The 24162-nt window shown below is 34.3% G+C and overlaps 1 protein-coding gene across 1 annotated transcript in view; it reads left to right on the plus strand.

The window, feature by feature from the left end:
• The window catches only part of SS18L1 (SS18L1 subunit of BAF chromatin remodeling complex), a 56013-nt gene that overhangs the window by 12187 nt on the left and 19664 nt on the right, over nt 1–24162 (plus strand). The window contains exons 2-8 of the mRNA XM_074210401.1: nt 11861–11937; nt 14247–14331; nt 16699–16843; nt 19292–19489; nt 20159–20323; nt 21153–21254; nt 23392–23484. Of these exons, the coding sequence (XP_074066502.1) occupies nt 11861–11937; nt 14247–14331; nt 16699–16843; nt 19292–19489; nt 20159–20323; nt 21153–21254; nt 23392–23484 (865 nt within the window). The remainder of the gene's footprint in view (nt 1–11860; nt 11938–14246; nt 14332–16698; nt 16844–19291; nt 19490–20158; nt 20324–21152; nt 21255–23391; nt 23485–24162) is intronic.

Here is a 24162-nt window from a genome sequence, read left to right on the forward strand (position 1 = left end):
ATCAATAATGATTTAGAACTTTTTTTTTTTTTTGCAAGGCCATACAGCTAGGTAATAAGTATCCGAGGACAGATTTGAACTCAGGTACTCCTGACTCCAGGGCTGGTGCTCTATCCACTGCTCCACCTAGCTGCCCCTAGAACTTTTTTCATGTGACTGCAGATAGCTTTAACTTCTTCACCTGAAAGCTGCCTGTTCATATCCTTTGACCATTTATGATTGGAGAATGATTTGTATTCATATAAATTTGATTCAATTCTCTATATTTTAGAAATGAGTATTTTATCAGTAGTATTAGCTGCAAGAATTGTTTCCCAACTTACTGTATTCCTTTTCATCTTGATTGCATTGGTTTTATTTATGTAGCTATTTTTAATTTAATATATTCAAAATTATCCATTTTGTGTTTTATAATGTTCTCTATCTCTTGTTTGGACATACTACTCCCCTTTCCATAGATCTGACAAATAAACTATTCCTTGTCCTCCTAATTGGCTTATGGTATCACATTTTATATCTAAATCCTATACCCATCTTGACCTTATCTTGGTATAGACTGTGAGATATTGGTCTATGCCTAGTTTATGCCATACTATTTTCCAGTTTTCCCAGTAGTTTTTGTTAGAGTGTTTTTATCCTAGAAGTTGGAGTCTTTGAGTTTATTGAACAGTAGTTTATTATAGTCGTTTATGGTTTCTTTTGTACCTGATCTATTCCACTGATCCACCACTCTATTTCTTAGGCAATACCAAACAGTTTGATGACTGATGACCATTGTTTATAATATAATTTTAGATCTGGTATGACTAGGTCACCTTCCTTAGCTTTTTTTTCATTAATTCCCTTGATATTCTTTATCTTTTGTTCCTCCAGATGAAAGTTGTTACTATTTTTCTACTTCAATGAAATAATTTTGGTATGGCACTGAATAAGTAATTTAATTTAGGTAGAAGTGTCATTTTTATTATATTAGCACCACCTACCATGAGCAATTGACATTTTTCCAATTATAGATCTGATTTTATTTGTGTGAAAAGTGTTTTGTTATTGTTCTCATGGTTGCTGGATTTGTCTTTGGCAAGTATTTAATGATGTCCTTATTACTTTAAATGGAATTTGTCTTTCTGTCTCCTGCTACTATATTTTGTTGGTAATATATAAAAATGCTGGGTTTATTTTGCTGGTTAAGCTTTATTCAGACTTTTGATCTTTCAAATTTTCCTAATATTGCCATTTTCTTTTTTTTTTTTAGGTTGTTTTTTTTTTTTTGCAAGGCAAATGGGGTTAAGTGGCTTGCCCAAGGCCACACAGCTAGGTAATTATTAAGTGTCTGAGACTGGATTTGAATCCAGGTACTCCTGACTCCAAGGCTGGTGCTTTATCCACTACGCCACCTAGCTGCCCCCAATATTGCCATTTTCTCTAGTTTCTCTTCCTTCTTTTTTTCCTGTCTTTTTTTTCCTTCTTTTCCCCCTCCCTCTACCTTTCTTCCTTTCCTCCTTCCTTGACCCTAGACTTCATATGTAGATAGTCAGGGAGAGGGGGAGGGGAAAAACTCTTCTTCCCTCTCTTCCCCTCCAAGCTACATATTCTTCTGTCACTTTCCTGTTCCTTCACCTTACTGGACAAATACTTTCTTCTAGAGTGAGGGTTCAGACAGAATCACTTTCATGGAAATAGAGGGATGGACAAGGACACCTACAGCTTAACCCTGAATCATAAATCTATGAATTTGCTTGGACCCACTTTTACTTGGGGGGTAAAAGATAAACCTATGCATGGAAGCTTTAAGCATTTTAGTTAGTTGATATTATTTCATGAGATTTTAATCTTGTATAGTGTTTCTGCAATCTTGTATTATAGATTTGGCTTTAATTACAATCTGACACATAAATTACTCTTTCTGAAAGCTTTGTGCTACTGAAAGCAACTAGACCACCAGAACTGTTTCAGTTCAGTGGAAAGAGTACTAGATTTGGACTCAGAAGACCTGGATTCAAATCTTGAATATCTAGGTGATTAGAGAAGTCATTTAACTTTTCTGAAACACTACCTAAGTAATATAAGTCACTTAGATTTCTCACTATCTTTTTTTTTTAAGATTTTTCAAGGCAATGGGGTTAAGTGGCTTGCCCAAGGCCACACGGCTAGGTAATTATTAAATGTCTGAGGTTGGATTTGAACCCAGGTACTCTTGACTCCAAGGGCAGTGCCCTATCCACTACGCCACCTAGCTGTCCCTAACACTATCTTTGATCCTATAACTAGGTGACCTCTGAAATTTCTTTTAGATCCAAATCTGATCCTGTGTTTCTTCATGACTCCATGACAAAATTACTGATGTCCTTTGCCATTTCCTTCTCCAACTCATTTTACATACAAAGAAACTGAGTCAAACTGAGTGACTTGCTCAGGGTCATACAACTAGTAAATATCTGAGACTGGATTTGAACTCAGGAATTTGAGTCTTTCTGACTCCAGGCCCAATGCTCTATCCACTGTGCCACCTAGCTACCTGTCCATCATCCTCACAGCTGCAAAATTCCATTCCTAAAGCATAGAAATGACTTGGGATTCTCCTACTCAAGAAACTTTATTGCCTCCCTGTCACTTCTAATATAAAATTTAAATTCTTCTATTTGACCTATAAAGTTCCATACAAACTGACTCTATTCTCCAGACTAACTTCATTTTATTCCTCTCCACTCAAACCCACTCTGTTTGCTACACATGTTATTTCATAGAGGATCATAGGTCTAGAACTAGAAAGAACCTCAGAAGGCCATCTGGTTCAATGTCTCCATTTTAAAGATGAGGGAACTAAGACCCAGTGTTGTTAAGTAACTTGCCCAAAGTCACACAGGTATTAAATAATAAAGACAAGTTTTGAATCCATATATTCTGATTGAAAAGCCAGTGCTCTTTCTACTGTATCATGTTACATTTCATTTTCCATATCTGTTCCTTTTCACAGACTGTCCCCCATGTCCTTCTCTCCCCAGCCTCACTTGCTATCCCTACTAGCCTTTCAAGGCTTAGCTCAGGGGCCAACCCTGCAACCCTGATTATCTTCCTCCCTCATCCCCATTGTTAGTGCTTCTTTCCCTGCTTCTGAAATTACTTTGTATTCTTTTGAATTTTCTTATCTGTTCATGTTGTTTCCATTCAGCAGAGTATAAGGTGTTCAAGGGCAGATATAGATTCATTTTATCTTTATGTCCCTAGCATCCAGCAGAATACTTGACCCATAGGCCCTTGTTAAATATTTTTTAATTGAATTGAATTAAGCCCTGTCAGCCAGAGAGATTTCATGCCCCTTCTGTTATTTGGTCACAGATTGAGGCCCCTTCTGGCTCTTTTTGTGCCTTAGACAGCAGAATCTTTTCATTCACAACAAATTCCTCTTCTCTGTCATGCCTAAAAAAAAAGTGTGCTCTCAGTTTCTCTGTGTCTGTCTCTCTGTCTCTCTCTCTCTCTCTCCCTCTCCCTCTCCCTTCCTCTCCCTTTCTCCCTCTCCCCTCTTTTCCGGTCCCCCCCTTCCCTGCCCCAGCGGAGTGATTATACTTAGATAGACTCAGGTAGTTTAAAGGCCTTTCCCATTAAGACAGGTGCTAATTAGTCATGGTGATGATTACAAACTTTCATTCGAAGTTTCAATCAAAGGATATGTTATTTCTAGTTTAATTGCATCTAGATGCAAATTGAGAATTTCATCTCAGTGCTCCATGCAAATTTAACACAGATTGTGGTCCTACAAGAAAGTACTTTCACTATTGATTTTTATTTGCTGAGTATCTAGAGCCCTCTTCAGTGTCGATTTCTAGCCCCTTTTAGAGAATCAAGGAAGATTTAGAGCCAAATCATAGAATTTAGTACTATGTGGAATCCCTGGGGTTTTTTTGTTTGTTTGTTTTAGCAAAGCGTGAGCTTGAGCAGGCCCCAGCTTGACCAAGTGGATTTGGGAACAAGAAAATTTGGATTTAATTTCCACCATACTTATTCCCACTAGCACCATGAGTAAGCCACTTAACTTTTCTGTGAATCCATTTCCTTATCTGCAAAATGTGGAGATTGGATCAAGATCCCCATAAACTTTAAATCTGTGTTCTTACTTTGTATTGAATATGAACATTTGCCTGAATGTCTGTTACTGGTCTAAACACAAAGGGTTCTCTTCAGAATACTAGTCACCAATGGAGGAATCTTTTTGCCACATTGACTAATGAAGACTATCTTTTAAGGCATAAAAAGGGAATTGTGATCTATGCAAGTAGACAGAGGCCCCACACTGTGTTTGAAGTACTCAAGTGAAAAAATTCACCTTTGTTTTCCAGTAATTGCCTGTAGAATTCTGAAAGATGAGTATTTTGATATCAAAAATTATATATGTTTTAAAAGGGAAATTATAATTACAATTGAGGTCTAGGTAAGACTTGTCTGTGAATTTTAAAGAGTCAGAATTTTCCTTCAGCATTAAACAATGTTATTTGAGAGCTATAATAATGTCCCTTCAGCATTCAGCCCAACCCTCTGGCCATTCATTTATTATTCCGACATTCCATAAGCCTTTGTGAAGACTTTCTACTTGCAAAGCATTAGGCATTAGAGATACAAAGATGATTAAAAGGAAAGAAAGAACTAAAGAAAGAAAGGAAGGAAAGAAATAGAAACAGTCACTGTTCTCAGAGAGCTCACACTGTACTGGAAAGATATTAATATATTCAAAACATCTACAAAGTAATATTGGGGAGTTAAGCCTCTTGTAAGAGCTGAACTTTGAAGGGAGCTAAGGACTCTAAAAGGTGGAGCTGTTTTAAAATCAATATTTTATTATATTCTGATCTTTGAAGTTTGGTCATATGTTACATATGAGAGTGGCCAACTGGGGCAAGAATAAGTGACAGCAATTTATCAATCTTGTTTTTAAACCCAATTCATTCTTTTATACTGACTATAGTGTGTGTGTTGGTTAGATTGCCCATAGTATCCTTATTTAAAAAAAATTTTGAGCCATTTAGAGACAAAACATTACTTTTAATCACACCATCAGTATAGCATCATTTTTATCTGTACTCAGTCCAGATACTTTATATAAACTCTGAATTGCTGCCTTGCTGCCTTAAAAGAATGAGTTGGTTACTTTTGTATATATGGTAATTCCTAGTTAACTGCAAGATTTAAGTAGCAAGAACACTCCATTTTACCAACTACCCTTAATAAGCAGTTTAATGTATTTTTCTATCTTCCTTAAATAATATTTTGTACAGCCAATTCTTTTTTTTTTTTTTTTTTTTTTAGGTTTTTGCAAGGCAATTGGGTTAAGTGGCTTGCCCAAGGCCACACAGCTAGGTAATTATTAAATGTCTGAGACCGGATTTGAACCCAGGTACTCCTGACTCCAAGGCCAGTGCTTTATCCACTACGACATCTAGCCTCCCCTGTTCAGGCAATTCTGATGCAAATTAATAAGGTTGTAATAACAACTTCCTTAAGTCATCATCTGAGTCCTGACCTTTCCTCAAGGGTTTTATTATGGTTTAGCTATGATATACTTTTTTAGCCAATCCTAATATCTCTTCTAACTTTCAGATTCATATCTCCAACTGCCTTTTAGATATTTCAGAGTAGGTGTATATAAACATCTTAATCTCCACATATCCAAAATTGAACTCATCCTTATCTTTCTCCCCAAAGTCTTTCCTCTTCTGACTTTCCCTATTCTTGTTCCACTATCCTCCCAGTCATCCAGGTTGGAAACCTAGTTGTTATCCTTGACTACTCAGTCTCACCTCCCACATCTAGTCTGATCCCAAATCTTGGCAATTTTGCCTTAATAATATTTCTCATATACCTCCTTCTCTTCTCTGACACTGCTGTATTCTGATACAGTTTTTATCACTTCACATCTAGACTAATAAAATGGCCTACTGGTGACTTTCCTTACCACAAATCTTTTCTCATTCTAATTTATCTTCTACTCAATTGTTAAATTAACCTTCCTAAAGGGCAGCTAGGTGGCATAGTATATAGAGAACCGGCCCTGGAGTCAAATGTGACCTCAGACACTTAATTGCCTAGCTTGTGACCTTGGACAAGTCACTCTTAACCCCATTGCCTTAAATAAAAAAAAATTAAAAATTAACCTTAAAAGCACAGATCTGACCATAGTATGTATGTGTTTTCTCTTCAAGTTGCTATTACTCCCAAGATCAAATATAAAATCCTCTGATTGGCATTCCAAGCTCTTTGCAACCTTCTGTTCCTTACTTTTCTAGTCTTCTTATAGCTTGAATCCTCATTTCCCCCACTTCTCAATCATTCAATGGCATTGACCTCCCTGCAGTTCCTGGATAATTTTATTCCATCTCCAGTGTCTGGGCAGTTTCATTGATTCTTCCTTTTGTCTGGAATACTCTTCTTCCCCTAGTTTCCTTTAAGCCTCAGCTAAAATCCCATCTCCTACAAAAAAAAACCTTTCCTGAATTCTTTTCTTAATGTTAGTGCTTTCCTTTTATTGGTTACCTCCAATTTATTCTGCATATATTTTATTTGATTAGAATTGTTTATATATATTATTTCTCTCATTAGACTGTGAGCTCTGAGAACAGGGACAGGCTTCTGATTCTCTTTGTATCTCCAGCATTTACCTAGTTCCTTACCACATAGTGGACCCATAATAAGGACTTACTGACCAAAAGATTTAAAGAGAATAGTACTCACAAAGAATTAGGAATGTTCTCTGGGCTCCTCTTGGGAATTCAGCTTTAACTTAGTAATGCAAATTTCATGTTATACTTTCTTAAGTGAGAGAATTCCTTCTTTGTAAAAAAAATGCGTCAAAGATGAAATTAGAAGCCCTTATATTGAAAAAATAGAATTCACCATCTTCTTGTGCACACACTCTCTCTCTCTCTCTCTCTCTCTCTCTGTCACCCTCTCTTCTTCTGGGCCCTCCCCCTGCTTCCTCAATCATTTTCCATTTTTTGCTGATTCTACATCTATAATATCTTTTACATTTTCTCCTCTCTCTCTCTCTCTCTCTCTCTCTCTCTCTCTCTCTCTCTCTCTCTCTCTCTCTCTCCTCACATAATTATCTCCTAGCTCAGGTCCACATCATCTCTTTCTTAGACTATTACAATAATCTTCTTCACACAGCTGCCAAAGGAATATTTCTAAAATATAGATCTATTCATGTTCTTTTCTTAATAAATTGCAGTGACTACTTAGTACTTCTAGAAAAATCAGTCTGTCAATCATAAGCATTTTTGAAGAATTTACATTTTTCTAAGTGCTGGGCCTATAAAGACAAAACAAAAAAAAAAGCAAAAGCTCTTCTGTTTGGTTTCCAAAACTCTTGATGATCTGAATTCTACCTATCCTTCCATCTCATATAAACTCTTTCACTTCATTCAGTAAACAGGTTCAGCCAAGCTGAACTTTTTGTTCCTCCATGAGCAAAACATCCTATCTTCTGTCTCTGTTGTCCTTCCACATTCCTTCCACACCTCTTCTTCATATAATCCCTTGTTTCCTTCAAAGTTCGGCTCAAATATTATCACCTTCTCCATAAATCCTTTCCTGACAAACCTTCAATTTCAGCTGCTACTGGCTCTCCATTCAATTACTGTATATTTATTTTGTATATACTTACTTCTTTATGAATGTATTACCCTCCCACCTTGTGGAAGGCCCTTTGAGATTATCGTTGTATGCCCAGTGAATGAGCACTGGCACATAGTTTTGTTCAATAACATTCAATTGATTGTTCAACAATCAATATGTTGATTGATTGTCTCAAGAATAATATGATTTACAGGTTTTAAAAAGAAAGTGAATTTGTATTTTAGAATGAAGAGAAATTTTCATATTTGTGCTTCTAAAAGTTAAAATTGCTCTGTGATTAAAAATAAATGAAAATTTAATTATTACATTTAGTTACATTATCATTAAAACATTTGAAATGTGAGGCAATGTAAATATAGTGTAAAATATATAGAGATATAGATTATTTCTTCAGGCTCTAAGACATTAGTTGGTCCTCCTAGAGCCAGGAATACTTAGGTTCATGTTCTGAAGCCTATGATATATGATAATGATGTTGTTTGTCCCTTGTTCTCAAAAACCATGACATCAAGAGAGGTGATGCTATGATAAGCAAGTGAATTGGGTTTTAATGAAGTGCCATACTAAGTCACCAGCCTTACTTTCTTCTCCAGAGACATCTAGGTCTGGTGAGCAGATACGGATCAGCACGACTGGAGATGGCCCCGAATACAAGACAGTCAGGATTAAGTGACTTGCCCAAGTTTGAGGCCAAATTCAAACTCCTGTCCTTCTAATGCCAAAGCCACTATCCACTGGCCACCTTAGTTACCCCCTCTAGTTCCAGATTAGATACTTGCTGATTTGCATCAATGTACAGTTTCCACACTACAGAGTTCCCTATAATGATAAAATCACAAATCTGGACACCACCACCACCACCACTACCACTCTCACCATCACTGTCACCACAAAAAATACAGCTTCTTTTGGTTCTTATTGGACTTACATATTTTATTGAACTGCCAGAATGAATTGAAGAAATGGTTTCAGAGCTAGTTTTTCTTTTTTTCCTTATTTTCACTTAAATTTAGGAAAGTCCTTGAAAATCTAAGTTTCTCTGTCAATTTTGCTTTGTTCCTTTATTATGATAGGCTGTCCATATTCTTGATGAACTTCCAACAGGTCACTCCTAAGAGTAGATGCAATAGCTCCCTCTAGTGGCTCACATGAACCTTGTCACAGACCTACCTCTTAGAAAAATTACACCAAGTGATATTTTGTCATTATAGAAAAGTTAAAGAAGTACTCTTATTGAAAGAGAGCTTTCAAATTTATAAAATATTTGTTTGGCTCTATTTTGGCATCAATTCAGAGATTTAAATACTCAACTTAAAATCTGATCAAAATACTCACTTCTCCAAACCATTTTTTATATTGCTGTATCCTGGCAGCAATATAAAAAATGGTTTGGAGTACTGAGACTATCCTGAGTCTAATTTATTCAGAGATCTGGATGATCATGTCAGTATCACACTCAAAAAACTTCCCTGGCTTCCTTTCTCTAGAATTCAAGCACCTCCATAAATTTGTGGTACTCTTCCTTTGTCTTATATTGTGATTAAAAGGGTAAGATAGGTATACTTCATATTGAGAAGCAGCATGGAATAATGGGTAGAGGTTCAGTCCTTAGAGGAAAAACAGGGTTCAGGTTTTCTGATGTTACTGTTCAACTATGCACAGGTCACTTAACTTCTCAGTACCACTAGGCAAATCTCTAGGTTATAGACAAATTGCCCATCTGCATTAGTAAAGTGAGTTTCCACATCAGAAGTTGTTTTTTGTTTTAAGAAAATTACAGCTCTAAAAGAAAAAACTTCACTTTCTTCTCTTTCATGCATTCTCTGGTCCAGTCCAGTTGATCTGCTCTGTATCCTAGAATATATTCTGTATCTATAATGTATTTTCACAAGTTGGTGTCTTCCTTTAGGTTTTTCCCCTATGAATACTGAAATAGGCAAAATACATACAAAGAAGACACAAAATAGCAATTGATATCAGGATAGTCTTCCTCCTGAAAATATTTTATGAGAGGAGGAGGAAATGTATCCTAAGAATAGGGCATAACTATGACAAAGGCAATGGACGTAGGATATACAGAGGAACAGCAAAGAAACTAATTTGGCTTAAAATATAGTTTAGAAGGAAAGTAACTGCATAGGTCTCTGCAAAAAAAAAAATCTGCTTATGAAGAGCCATCAAAATAAAACAAAGGAATTTGTATTTTATCCTAGAGGTAAAAGAGCCACTAGAGCTCATAGAGTAGGGGGAATGATATGAATGGATGTGTGTTTTAAAACTCAGACAACTAAAGGGAGGATGAGTTGAAGAGGAGGAGAGCATTGAGACAAGGAGATCAGTTTAGACAAATGCTAATATTGTCTTGAGCAAAGGTGGTGGCTGTGTAAGTGGAGAAAAGAAGTAATGAGATGAATAATGTTAAGGTAGAGGGGACAAGACTTAACAATTGATTGGATGTAAGACATGAAGAAGAATGAGTTGTGAAATAGTGAATTTGAGTGACTAGAAATATGAAAGCATCTTAAACAGAAATAGGCAACTTAGGAAGGAGAGCTTTGGTGAAAAGATAAATAAGTAGATTGCAGGTGGATACTATCGCCTAAATGAAATCAAATAAACTGAATTTCTTTTACAGAAATGAAAACTTATAGAGAAAAGAGACATGTAGTTATTGATGAAATATTGAAATTTGGCAATTAAAAATGCATTCTTAAAATTTGGAAAAGAATACCAACTAATTGGGGAATAGATAACTACTGATAAATGCAGAAAAATGAAAACCCTAAAGATAGCAAGAAAAAAAGTTTAATGTATTGTAAGACAAACAACTTTGAAAAAGTTTAGGACCTCTGCAATGAACAACCTTGATTTCAGAGGACTGATGATGAAATATGCTACATGCTTTCTGACAGGTGTGGTAGGTTCAGAGTATAGAATATAGCCCATATTTTTTGGATGTGGCCATTTTGGGAATTTGTTTTACTTGACAATATGTGTATTTGTTAAAAGATCCTTTTTAAAAATTTCTTTTTAAATAATTTTAAATAACTGTTAAAATTATGCTATATTTCTTCATTTTCATTCCTTTTGATGATATGCCACGCATATCATGCTTAACTGGACTTCCTCATAGTAATGATAGGAATAGACTAGGAATATTATTGCTTTATAATACTTTTAAGATTTGAGAGGAAGAAAATGATCACCTTTTCCCCTAATATGAAATTATATGAATAAACATATTTTATTTGTTCTCCATTTAAAATTATTGAATTATTGAGCACCAATATGGGCACAAAATAGACATACTAATATTTTTAATAATTAATATATTAATTATATATAGTTTTATATATATAATTATATATAGTTAATATAGTCTCCATGATTCCCATAAAGATTTTAGCAAAAAATTATGATTATAAACTTCTTAAGGTCTTCTCTCATGACACTGATTAGCTTTCCCATATACTTGTTCCCTAGCCCTCATTATAGTCTTGTAGGTTATTGGAACATGTCTTAATACTTCAACTGGACTGGACCAGAGAGTATATGAAGGAGAAAAATATGAAATTTTTGTTTTCAGTACTGTAATTTTTTAAGTAAAATCAATTGCTAATTTGGAGTTTCTGGTACTGCAAAAATAAAAAATAAACTGTAACTGAGTGCTTTCTTTATATTGCAACAGATTCTGTTTGAGAAAAGTGTCTTCCTGTATGTCCATTCTGATCAACCTGGCACTGTATATTTTCTTGAAACATTAGCCCTACTTTTGAAGATACCAGAAATGGCCTTCCTTCTCCCTTCTCTTACTAATCTAAATTCAATACTTCCTTCAAACTCTTCAAACCACTTCCTATCAACTGCCTTTATTCCTGATTCCATAATGATACACCAATGATATCTAGTGGTGTTAAAGATTTTTAATATTTATTATTAAATTAGAATAATTGAAAAATTTAATATTTGTATTTGTTCTCTGGACGATTTTTCTTTCCAAGTAGATTGCATACTCCTTAAGGAGAGAGACTATGTCTTTCTTCTCTTCTTGTTGTCTTCCCTTGTGCCTTGTATAATACTATACACAATGCAGGTACTCAATAAGTACGTATGAAATGAATGAATGATTTTGCAGAGATGTTAAGAAATCCTAAAACAAAAATCTGGATATTCTAGGATTAGACCCATGCAGAGATATTTTTGTAAGTATTTAACTTTGTTCATTTTTTTTATTCAGATGTTAGATGAAAACCATCATCTAATTCAGTGTATTATGGACTACCAGAGTAAGGGCAAGACTGCAGAATGTACTCAGTAAGTAATAGTATTTAAGGACTATTATTCTTGCCTTCCAAAGTTGCTTTTTTAAAATGATAAATGATAAAAGAAACATAAAATGATAAAAGAAACATGTATGTGACAGAATGTATTTGTCAATTAACAAGACTATATATATAATTTGGCTATTAACAGACTCTAACCAGGATATATACTTCCTGCTTTCTCCTGGAAGTAGTATCATTTAATACATATTTAAAATGGCTTATGCAAGAGATTCTTCTATCATGTAAAAAAATTTATTATGTTTTGGGCAACATGAGCACTAGACTTGGAATAAGAAACTCTGGGTTCAAATTCTGACTCTGCCTTTCTCTATTTAGGCCTGTTGCTTAATCCTTATGAGTCTTATTTCTAAAATGAAGAGATTATCTTAGGTTTTTCCTTCCTATCTCATGGTTTTCTTTCTTTTTTCCTCAGTCCTAATTCTGCATGCAGAAAATGACTAATATGTAAACATATTAAACACAAATGTACTGTATTCACTAGACTAGTCACTAATGAGGAGAGGGGAGGTGGAAGAAAATTATGAAACTTATGAATATGAAAACTTTCATAGCATAATTGGAAAAATGAAATTAAATATCAATAAAAAGGTGAAGAGATAAAAAAATAAAATGAAAAGATTAGATTAAATGATGTCTAAAGACCTTCACAGTTCTTAATAATTTATATAAAAAAGACAAATTAATATAGAAGCAAGTGTTCTATACATACTCCACTGTGTGATATGAAAATGGCAGCAATGAATAGTTAATTTTCCTTTCAACTTGTTTTAGGGCCTTTGGTTGGCATGTCAGACTTGTCACTTGGTTTTTGTAAGATCTTTTTTGTGCCCAAATTTCCATTTTGAATCCTGATTATTTTCAGTGTAGAATCTGTATGCTAGGATTAGGTATTATATGGTGTTTTGAAAAGAGTACTGGATTTGGAATAAGAGGATTGAAGTTTCAGCTCTATTATACTTAGTCTCTTTGAGTCTCAGTTCTGCATTTAAAGAATGGAGACAATAATCCTCATACAGCTAATTTCATAGGGTTTCTGTAATGAAGGCACTTTGTAAACCGTAAAGTGAGATATTAAGTAACAATAATTATTACAATTCAATGTTATGAGAAATCACCTTAAAGGATACTTCTTGACATATATTCACAGAAAATAACAAAAAACCCATAATGATGAAGATAAGCTATTCCTTCTTATTTTTTTTTAAATACAATTTCCTTTAGGAGTAGAGAATAAATAGTGATGATGATGATAATGCTAATAATAAATACTTACATATAATATTATATATATTACCTCTTTAATCCTCATAGCAGTCCTGCAAGGAACTATACATATTATTTTCTCTAACTTACACATCAGGAAACTGATTCTCAGAGAGTTTTAAGTGACTTGCCCATGGTCTTGAAACTAGTACTTCACTAGCCCTGGATGGGATAGTGTATGTACGAGAGGTTCAGCTTGACTTTAGTAATTTTTATTTAAAGTGAAAGTTCTGGAAGGAATTTCAGAGATTAAATTGTTCCCAAGCTAGCTATTTGGGGTTGCCATTGGTCAAATTATAAGAATTTATTCTCCTTGGATATTTAGAATTTCACTTGTACCTCTTTGAGAACATAAGCCCAACTATCTTCCCAGATTTTGTTTTGAACAGTTCTGAAGTTCACCAATAACATAAGGTTAAGGAAAGTTAATAGAATTTGATAGATTTCACACTTTTCTTTCTGCTGAATTGCTGCCATTACATTTGTGGTCTCCCAGAGCAGTATTTTCCTCATTAAAAGAGAATCCTTCATCTGATTACTTTCTAAAGGAAGGTTGACATTTTCTACTATAACATGAACTAGGATTTCTTCCTGAGTCTTTATGGCATCATATTTATTGTTTTTCACTTTTGGGGGTGAGAGAGCTTATCATTTCATTATAAAGTACACCTACTATTGAATATCACCAATTCAGATATATAACTAAAATGTACAAATTGAGTTGTGGTAAAGGTAATGCTTTTCTAAGGCCTCACACTAGTTAGTAGAACCAAGAGACCTTAATGAAAGAGACAACTTATTTATTGATTTGTTTGTTTATTTATTTATTTCTGCTTTTCACTTTATTTACTGATGCCTTGGAGACACTTAATAAAATATTTGTTAGTTAATTGGTATTTTTGTAATTTCATTAAGGTATCAATTATATTGAAGAAGACAAGTCTATAGTGATTTATATGAGAATGATAATATTGGTCTCCAAACCCTGAATAATTTTACTCCTTTATCCCATAGATACCAACAAATACTACACAGAAATTTGGTTTACTTGGCAACAATAGCAGACTCTAACCAGAACATGCAGTCATTGCTTCCTGCCGTAAGTACTTCTATCCAGTAGAGTCTAAGATACCCAGTGGAGGAAAGTCTTTGACTCTTTCCAATCTTATACTGACTTATCTTAATATGATCATCTTGGTGATCATAGTAGCCCAATAAAAATATGACTTAGAGTCTGCCTTCACAGATTCCTACACTCTGGGATAGCAATTTATGTAAGCCCTGAAACAAGGGGTTTTATCCCTTGAGAATTCAAAATTAGCTCCCCAAAGACCTTGTCTTATTATGTATTCTACTGTGTTGAAGTATATGATTCCCTTGTACTGGCTTCCTTTGAGAGAATGGTTATATGGACAAAATGAATACCTGCTGGACTTTGAAGTCAGAAAATCTATACTAAAACTGTAATAAGAACTAAATCACCATGACCAAGTCAGATAACCTCTCTGAGCCTCAATTTCCTCATATGTAAAAAAAGGGGGATAATAATGCCTGTACTATCCACTTCAGTGATTGTTGTGAAGAAAGCAAGCATGACATATACTTTTTAAAGAGCTTTGAAATATGACATTCTTGCTCCTGCATTGGGAAAACGAGTCTTCTTCTTCATGCTCTCTAGAATTCTTTCATCTAGAAAGTCAAGAAGTTAGTTATTTGATATCTAGGTGTATTTTATAAAACAAAAATGACTAAAGTCATGTTGATTTTTAAATTCACCTTGGTTATGTTTAAATCTGAGTTCCTTTGGGTCCTTGTTTATAGTAATATTTTAAATTTTTCATTTTTGATTTAAACCTCCTTATATGATTAGTGGTATATATGAGGCAGTTAAATAATAAAAAAGGGAAAAAGAGATATGCTATAACCTCAGATGATGATTGCAAAGGATTCAACACTAATCTTACTTGAATCTCCATTGTAAATACATTTCTATTACTGCCTAAGATAACTAGTTGATAGATGCAAGTGACTGATGTGGAGGATCAAGTCTCCATATTATAGAAAGTGCAGGTTTTTCATATCATTCTCAACCACAGAGATTGAAATCTGGTTATTTTTCTTCAGTATTTAAAATAATATGTACCAAAGAATGTCAAACTCTTTTTAAATTGATTTATTCATTCATTAATTCTAGAACACAGATTTATTAAAGCTCTGCTTTGTACAAGCAGGATCATCTAGATGGTCCAGTGGCTACAGTGATGGACCTGCAGTCAGGAAGACTCATCTTAGTGAGTTCAAATCTAGTTTTAGACACTTATTTACCAGCTGTGTGACTCTGGGTTGGATACTTAACCCTGTTTGCCTCACTTTCCTCATATGTAAAATGAGCTGGAGGAGGGAATGGTAAACTATTTCAGTATCTTTGCCAAGAAAACCCCAATGGGGTGGCAAAGAGACTGATAAAACTTGAAAATGACTGAAACAAAAGCAAGTACAATGCTGGATAATAAGGAATAAAGATAAATGGGACATGAAATTTGCCCACAAAGAATTTATTAATAACGATGAAGAAACTGAGGCAAATAGTATGACTTGCCCAGGGACATACAACTAGTAAGTGTCTGAGGCTGGATTTGTACTCGTGAAGATGAATCTTTGTGATTCCAAGCCCAGTGCTCTATCTACTGTACCATCTAGCTGTCTTGATGATGATGATGATGATAATAATATGTAATTATATTATATGTTATTAATAAAGATGATAATAACAATAATAAAATCTCTTCTATCTTTTATTGGAGTTCAGAGAGAACAGTCCTTGGACAAGTCACTATCCTACTGCTGCTGCTGCTCTTGTTGTCAATGTTATTGTTGTTTTTATTATTGATGATAATAATTTGTTCTTAAAAATCTCTTTGACTCATCACCACAAGGTTGGCTACCAGATTATGAATTGGGGGGAGGAGGAGAGCACGCCAGTTCATGAAAATGACTTGTGATGACCTGAGATCTTTGTTAGTAAAAGAAGGAGTAACAGCGTGGACTAAGATCTGAATCTTTTGAAGTACTGAATTATGGTCACTTATCATTATACATATATGTGTATACAAAAAACTGTGACTTGGAATGTAACATTTTTGTAGATGTTAAAATATCAAATTATTCATAAACTTGATGAATGGTTTAGAACTTTCTATGTATAATATAGTTTCTACACATTTAATGTTAAGCATATTATTTTTTATATTATCTGACAGATTGGAACTCTAAATAGATTTTATACACATATATTTATCTTTGTTTGAAATACATATATTCAAGAATTAATCTTGGGTGGTAGAAGTTCATGAGGTTAAAATCAAAAAGAATGTATTTACAAGCCTTATTTATGCCACCATAGTGTATTTTTTTTAAACAACATCTTTGTAAATAATAAACTTAAACTCTATTTGATTGTTTGTAGCCACCAACGCAAAACATGAATCTTGGTCCAGGAGGAATACCTCAGAGTGGATCCAACCAATCTATCCATTCTCAGAGCAATCTCAGTGATGCCATTGGAACAGGCCTCCCACCATCCTCTCTTATGCAGAGTCAGATTAGCAATGGTAAGCATTCAGAAAGCCTTTTGTGCTTTTTTAAATAATTGCTTAGCAACAAAATCATTAATGTAAAGTATACTTGGAGGATGGAGGTTTTTTAAGACAATTTAGCTCACCTTTCAGGCTTATGGGAATTTATCAATCACATGCTGAAATAGTCACAAAATGGCAAAGTCAGTTTAGAAACTGCCTTCCAAAAGATTAAACACAGTTTAGAGATTATAGATATTTATGTAGGGATACACAAACAGTTAACTCTCCATAGGCATACATTTATCTCATATTTAATATGCAAAGAATAGGTGGAAAATTGTTATTTCAGATTAAATAATTTAATTCATCCTGAATTCTCCAATTGTTTCAAAAGGCATAAATATATTCATTTCCATATTATTAGATGAATATTGTTTTTTAAAGAACAAACAAGATAATCTTAGCTATAATATAGAGAAGCATTTGGTAACATTTGAAGAAAGTACAATTCATTCCTTTGCAAGAAATTTTCTCATTTATTCAGAACCTTTCTGTAGTAATGCTTTTATTTTCTGATACCTATGGGCAACAGAGTCATAGTGGGCTTTAAAATTAGAAGGGACCTTATAAATTATCTATTTGAACACCTTCTACCCTTTTACAAGTGAGGAAATTTAGCCCTGTGAGGTGACTTAACAAAAGTCAAAGGTAGGAATTAAGTGACTTGCCCAAGGTCACACAACTAGGCACTTTTTAAGTGTCTGAGGTCAAATCTTAACTCAGGTCCTCCTGACTCCAGGGCCAGTGCCCTTTCCACTGCACCACTAGCTATCCTGGTACCTAGTTCTTTAGACTGGTATTTTGTTGTTGTTGTCCTCCTCTTTCTCTTCTTCCTATTCTTCCTATTCTTCCTCTTCTTCTTCCTACTCCTTCCCTTTCTCTTCTTTCTTTTTTCTATAATTGTTCTAAAAAAAAATCTCTGAATTGGTTTAAAAAATTAATTACACATTTTAAGCATTTAATTATTTTCCTAAAGTTGCATTAAGCTACTAACTTCATAAAGAAAGAAGAGTACCAGTGAAATAGGAACCTTGATTCTTAGACTAGAGATTTTAAAAAAACCTAGAGTTTTTTAACATTAAGTGCTAATGCCTAGACATAACTCTTCCTGGCAGTGTTTTCCATATCAGCAAGCAAAGTAACTTCCTTTCACTGCAGGTATTTAAGTGTTTAGTTAGGGGAGAATCCCATTATGAAAATTTTAATAAAAAGATGAAGGAGAGGAAAAGAGTTTAAGTTTCAAATGGGTTCAGTGTTTTATCTTTTTTGTACCTTTAGAAACTTCCTTATTTATTTTAGCTCTTTCCCACTTGATCATATACTCATTTGCATTGTGGAATTTGTGTGAATTTGATTTTTGTGTTTATGAGAGTGGGGAGATGGTAACAGAATCATGGAAATTCTCTCCTCCACCAAATGAATCTATGAGACTGTTTTCATAGCAGACCAGTGAAGTACATAACAAGGGAATGGGCCTTTGAAAAATTATCACTGCAAATTTGCAATTAAAAAAAAATATGAAATGCTCCTCAGAAAACATGTGACTGAAATAAGTGAAAGAATATAGAGGATGAAAAGGAGATAGGGTCAGGAAGGAACTGAGAGATGGAGAATAATTTCATCCAAAGCATTCAGGAAAAGAAAATAGATCATTATGACCTGTGTGAATAAAGAAATACTTTATAAATGATTTTACAAGAATGACTAGAAATCTAGAATCTAGATTAACTTGGGGAAATAATTCTTGTTTTGGTTGATGTATGAGTAAATCTCAAAGTAATTTAGAGATTATTTATTTAGTATGAATTTCAGTGAATGGAATGCATATAGGTCTCTATTAGACATTTAGGTTATTGACTTTTTAGGGTTCTACTGAAAATGGAGTAGAAAAGCACTAAATAGAGGGCGGCTAGGTGGTGTAGTGGATAAAACACCGGCCTAGGAGTCAGGAGTACTTGGGTTCAAATCTGGTGTCAGACACTTAATAATTACCTAGCTGTGTAGCCTTGGGCAAGCCACTTAACCCCGTTTGCCTTGAAGAAGCCTAAAAAAAAAAAAGCACTAAATAGAGGAGGCCTTGACTCTGCCATTTTCTCTGTAACCTTGGATAAGGGTATTTATTTTACTGATACTCAGTTTCCCAATCTCTGAAATGGAGAAAATAATATTTAAGCCATCTCAAAAGGTTTTTATCAAGCTTAAATGAAATAATGTGTGTACTTTGTAACCATATGTCATATACATTTTATGTTGTGATTAGGTTAGAATTTTTCTTTTCTTTAAGCATATGTGTTGTAATACCCAAAGCTATAATTATTTAATATTTATAAGAAGTGCTTTATAAATTACAAATCCCTATGTAAGTATAGATTATTTATTATTTGTATTACTTTCATTCTTGTTTTTTCTTCCTTGAAATAGGTCCTAACCATGTGTCCATGCAGCAATCAGGGCAAAACACAATGCCAACAACTTCTATGAGCATGACAGTCAGCAGTCATGGCACAGGGCCAGGGTATAGCCACACTGTGCCTGCTTCTCAAAATGTGCCAATGCAGGGCCAAGGATCCATAGGGAATTATGTATCTAGAACCAATATCAACATGCAGTCTAACCCAGGTAACTCATCCTCTTCCCCCTGCTTTATTTTGGGCTATAGACAGTTCCTTTGTGTCCCAGTGTGAATGAAGCATGAAACAATGAACATTCTTTTTGTGTGCAGAAGAGAAATTCTGTTATGATAAATATTTATAAAAATAAAAAACCATCCACTTAAGAATTCTTCATAAACATTATAGTGAGCAGTCAAAACATCTCAGTTTTAATTTTTATGAGATCCAGGCCTCCATATTAGTAGGGCAAGGAAGAAAAAGTGGGGGTTTATTTGAAAGATGAAACTTAAAGACTTCAATATCTAGAGAACGGGGGACTAAAAAATAGTGACATTTCTATATGCAGCATAAGACCCCCACCTCCCTTTCATAATCCTGCTACAACCATGCTTTCTGTTATTTTCTGAATGTAGGTACGTTTTAATATAGCTGACTGAAAAAGATGAGTGATCTGACCATGTAGTAGGATATTGGTTCAGGTTAGTATGCAGGAAATTTAATCTGGATATTGAGGGGGGAATTAAATAAATTTCATAGTCTTTTGTGTGGAATAGTAGGAAGAGAGTGAAAGAAGTCATTGTAACTAACAATCTTGGTTTTAAGGCACATGTGTGGTATGGGAGGGATATAAACTGTGATGGCTCATTTAGGAAAGTGTTTTGTATGTGTTGTGTAGTCTCCATGATGCACCAGCAAGCAGCAACATCCCATTACAATTCTGCACAAGGTGGGAGCCAGCATTATCAAGGACAGTCCTCTATTGCAATGATGAGTCAAAGTAACCAGGGAAGCAGCATGATGGGTCAGCGACCAATGGGTCCATACCGGCCCTCACAGCAAGGTAAAATCCAAAGATGTTGCTAGATAAAACTAGAAGTCTGGTTTTTCACACTGACCATACCTTGTCTCACCAGTTCTGCAAAAGGAATATAGATTACTCAAGAAAGAACATAAAGTCAGGAGGGGCTGAGTATTCTAATGATATATCAATGCTTTATTTCTGTATTTCTCCATATCTAATTTTAGCCAAAAAATGATGCTCATGATCCATTTCACAATTCTGTGTAACTAGCAGTTAGAGCGGAGTCCATCTGTACTTCGGTCTAGTGAGATAACTGAAAAACCCGGAAAATAAATTGAGAGTACAAAATGCCAAGAGGAGAAATGCAGAAAGTTGATTGTTGAAGTAATGAGAGTTTTTGAGAACTGCATGGCTAAATATTTGGGTGAGTTACTGGGAGTTCCTAGATAAAGTATTCTGTTGAGACAAGTGTAAGTAAGACCATTTAGGTCTTTCATGGGGGCAAGTTGGGGAATAATAATTATTGCTATCATTTTAGGCTTCACTTTTATGTTTTGTCACATTATTGTGGTGCCTACAAAGATCATCCTTATCTTATTGTTAATATATTGTATGTATAAAATATATTGTTAATATATTGTATATATAAAATCAAAATGTTTTCTTTTATATAGAGCAAAATGTCTGAAATCTATCTCTTCTAGATTTTATATATTAAATTTGTATGAATATCTATCAGTGGTGTTTGGAAAGATAAGATTAGGTATGATATTTTAATTATTTTAATGTGATATTAATATAAGATTTGTGGGATATTTTCTTGCTTTAGAGGCAATTTAATACAGCCTATCTTCTCTGGCTTTCGTAGGTTCTTCTCAGCAGTACATGGGACAAGAAGAGTATTACAGTGAGCAATACAGCCATGGTCAAGGTGCTTCAGAGCCAATGAACCAGCAATATTATCCAGATGGTAACTTTCTTGTAGAGTGGGGGGGGGGGGGCAGGGAGAAAGGACTGAAAACTTGATGCGATTCAGAAAATATATAAATGACTCACAACACCCCTATAAAAATCAGAGAGACATATAGCGTTCAGGCCATTTTAGTTTAAGGCAGATGTTCCTCTAGGTTGTTGTTGTTGTTGTTTTTGTTTTTTGTTATGTAGAATCTTGCCATGACAGCTTATTTCTGACCCACAGGACCACTCATGCAACAAACCAGACCTGAGTCCTCTTTGATCAAAAGCTAGAGATTTGGTTATGAATCTGATAGTATAGATCAGAACGAATCCATTTGCTTAGGCTCTTTTTGTTGTAATTTGAAATGTAAACTACCCAAGTGACAGAATTTAAATTGAACCCATTGGTGCTGTATCCTCACCCTTAGTTTCATCTGAGGACTTTTAATTTTCTTTTTCATCCAAGGCACTGTATAGAATCCTCGAAATGTAGGGTTGGAAGGTGTAAGATGTCAGTTGTCTCACCCATCCCATCTCCAAGAATGGATTCATATTCTTGAAAGATGTATATAAATCCCGTTGTTAAAGAGCTCCAAGGCAGAAGATTCCAAAACCTTTCTCGGTAACTTATGCCAGCATTTAACAAGAGTCCACTAATTTTTTTAAGATCTTTTCCTTCTTATTAAATCACTTCTTAGTCTTCTCTTCTTTAGGCTGAATAATGCAATGCCTTTTATTCCTGGGACCTTCTTTCTATTCCTAACCATTCCATTCTGCTTCTCTTAACCTGCATGTTTTCCTTATCTTGACCCCCCCTTAAATTGTAAAATCCCAGATAGAAGAGGGATGTGAGATTATTATTGCAAAAAACTTGTTTTATAAGTGGTAGACTCAATCAGTTAACATTTTATTAAGCACCTAATAAGTGCTAGACACTGTGGTAGAATGTAACAGTCCCTGCTCTCAAGGAAGGATGGCAACATGAACATATATCAGTGTTTATAAAGTACAAAATAAATGCAAATTTGTCTAGGGAGAGGTGATATTAGCATTTTAGATGACCAGGGAAGCCTTTTTGTAGAAGGTTATGCTTGAAGGATTCTAGATTGAGACAGAATTGAGGAGGAAGAACATTCCTGAACCCCTTTATAACAAGGCCTTTTTTGCATTCATTCACTAAGCATTTATCAACTGTCTCTATGGGTAAGGGAGAGATACAAATATATATAGTAATAATAATATATGAATTTAAACATAGTCCTTGTATTACAGGAGTTTATAACCTAGACAGAAAGATAAGACACATATGCATATAAGTAAAGGTATTATTAGATTAGTGGCACAAAACAAAGTTCTATAAGGGGTTCAAAAGATGAAGATTAGGTAGAGGCTAGGGGGAATTGGTAGATACAGCTTTAAGGGGAAAACAGCTGATCTGGGCCTTGAAGCTTGGGCCCAATTTCATTCCAAGGATGGAGGATTGAAGACATTAAGAGAATATTTTAGGAGGATGGAATGCTATGAATAAAGACCTGGAGCCAGTAAAGTACAAGATACATTTAGTTTATAAGTAGACCAATGGGCAGATTCAAATATACCATAGATCAGATCATATACCTCCATACAAGAACATATAACTATATTTTGCCTAATGTTAAGAATAAAAGAAAAAAGGTATAGAAAGAAAGAAAGAAAAAAGAAAATATGAAAGAGAAAGGAAGGAAGAAGGAAAAAAGAAAGAAGAGGAAGGAAGGAAGCAAAGAGGAAAGAAGGGAGATAGAAATGAAAGAAACTTTTTTTAGGCAAAGTGGTGTTTCAGGGAACAGTTAGTTCCATGGGAACCATATCACAGTGGGGTTTATTTGTTATATATCTACAATTCTAGCTTTCCTATTTTACTTTGTATGACTTAAGCAAATTTACTTAGCTTCTCTCCACCTCAGTTTCCCTCTCTACAAAATAATGAGATTGGAGTGACTGATCTCTGAGAACTTTTGTAGTTATGAGTCCTGTGAAGCTCCTGTGAGTTGCTGACTTGGTATTGTCAGGATATGATAGAGGGCATGCCTTATTCCACCTTCCCCAAAAACACATATATCATAAAGGTATTTCATGGCTTTGATTTTGTCTCTGTTTTCCTTTGATTTCAGGACATGGTGATTATGCATATCAACAATCATCTTACACTGAACAGAGCTATGACAGGTCATTTGAGGAGTCTACCCAGCATTACTATGAAGGAGGTAAGAAAATTTGACCTTTTTTTTGACTGATACATTTTTAAATGTATAATAACCATTTTCAGTAATCAAGCAACATGCATGTGGTAACTGCTCACTAGTTGCTAGGCACTGTGCTGAACAAAATGAAAAGTAGTATTTGCACTATTTGTGCTGGGAAATAATAAAGTTCATATTAAATAAAATTATTTGTAAATTTTCTTTTATCTGCAGTAACATGAAGTCCAGAATTTCATGGCATGCTTAGTGAAATTCGTAACATGTTATGATGTCCACACATCTTTTTAGAATCATTGCACTAAATCTTGCAGAAGTTAGTCAAGAGTGAGGAATACTTTACATAGTTTAGTAAATTATAATATTGCAAAATATTATATTTCCCTATTAGGGAAATACCTGTACAGTAGGTGCTTATAACAGTTTTACATTGATCTTGGACACTTTCTGAAATCCTTACATATAGATTATTCATTAGGCCATCACACTTACTTTATGTCTAATGAAAATAATTTCAGCTTTTTAACCATTTATCTTAAAGTGAAGGGAAAGAATCTTAGAATTAAATAATAAAAATAGAGGTTTGGCCCATTGCAATGACTTGCAGTTTGAAGACGAATAATAATTTTGGAATGAAAAATGGTATCATTCCAAAATTATTATTCGTATTATTATATCACATTA

Source organism: Macrotis lagotis, chromosome 1, assembly GCF_037893015.1.
Source record: "Macrotis lagotis isolate mMagLag1 chromosome 1, bilby.v1.9.chrom.fasta, whole genome shotgun sequence".
NCBI classification, from domain to species: domain Eukaryota; kingdom Metazoa; phylum Chordata; class Mammalia; order Peramelemorphia; family Peramelidae; genus Macrotis; species Macrotis lagotis.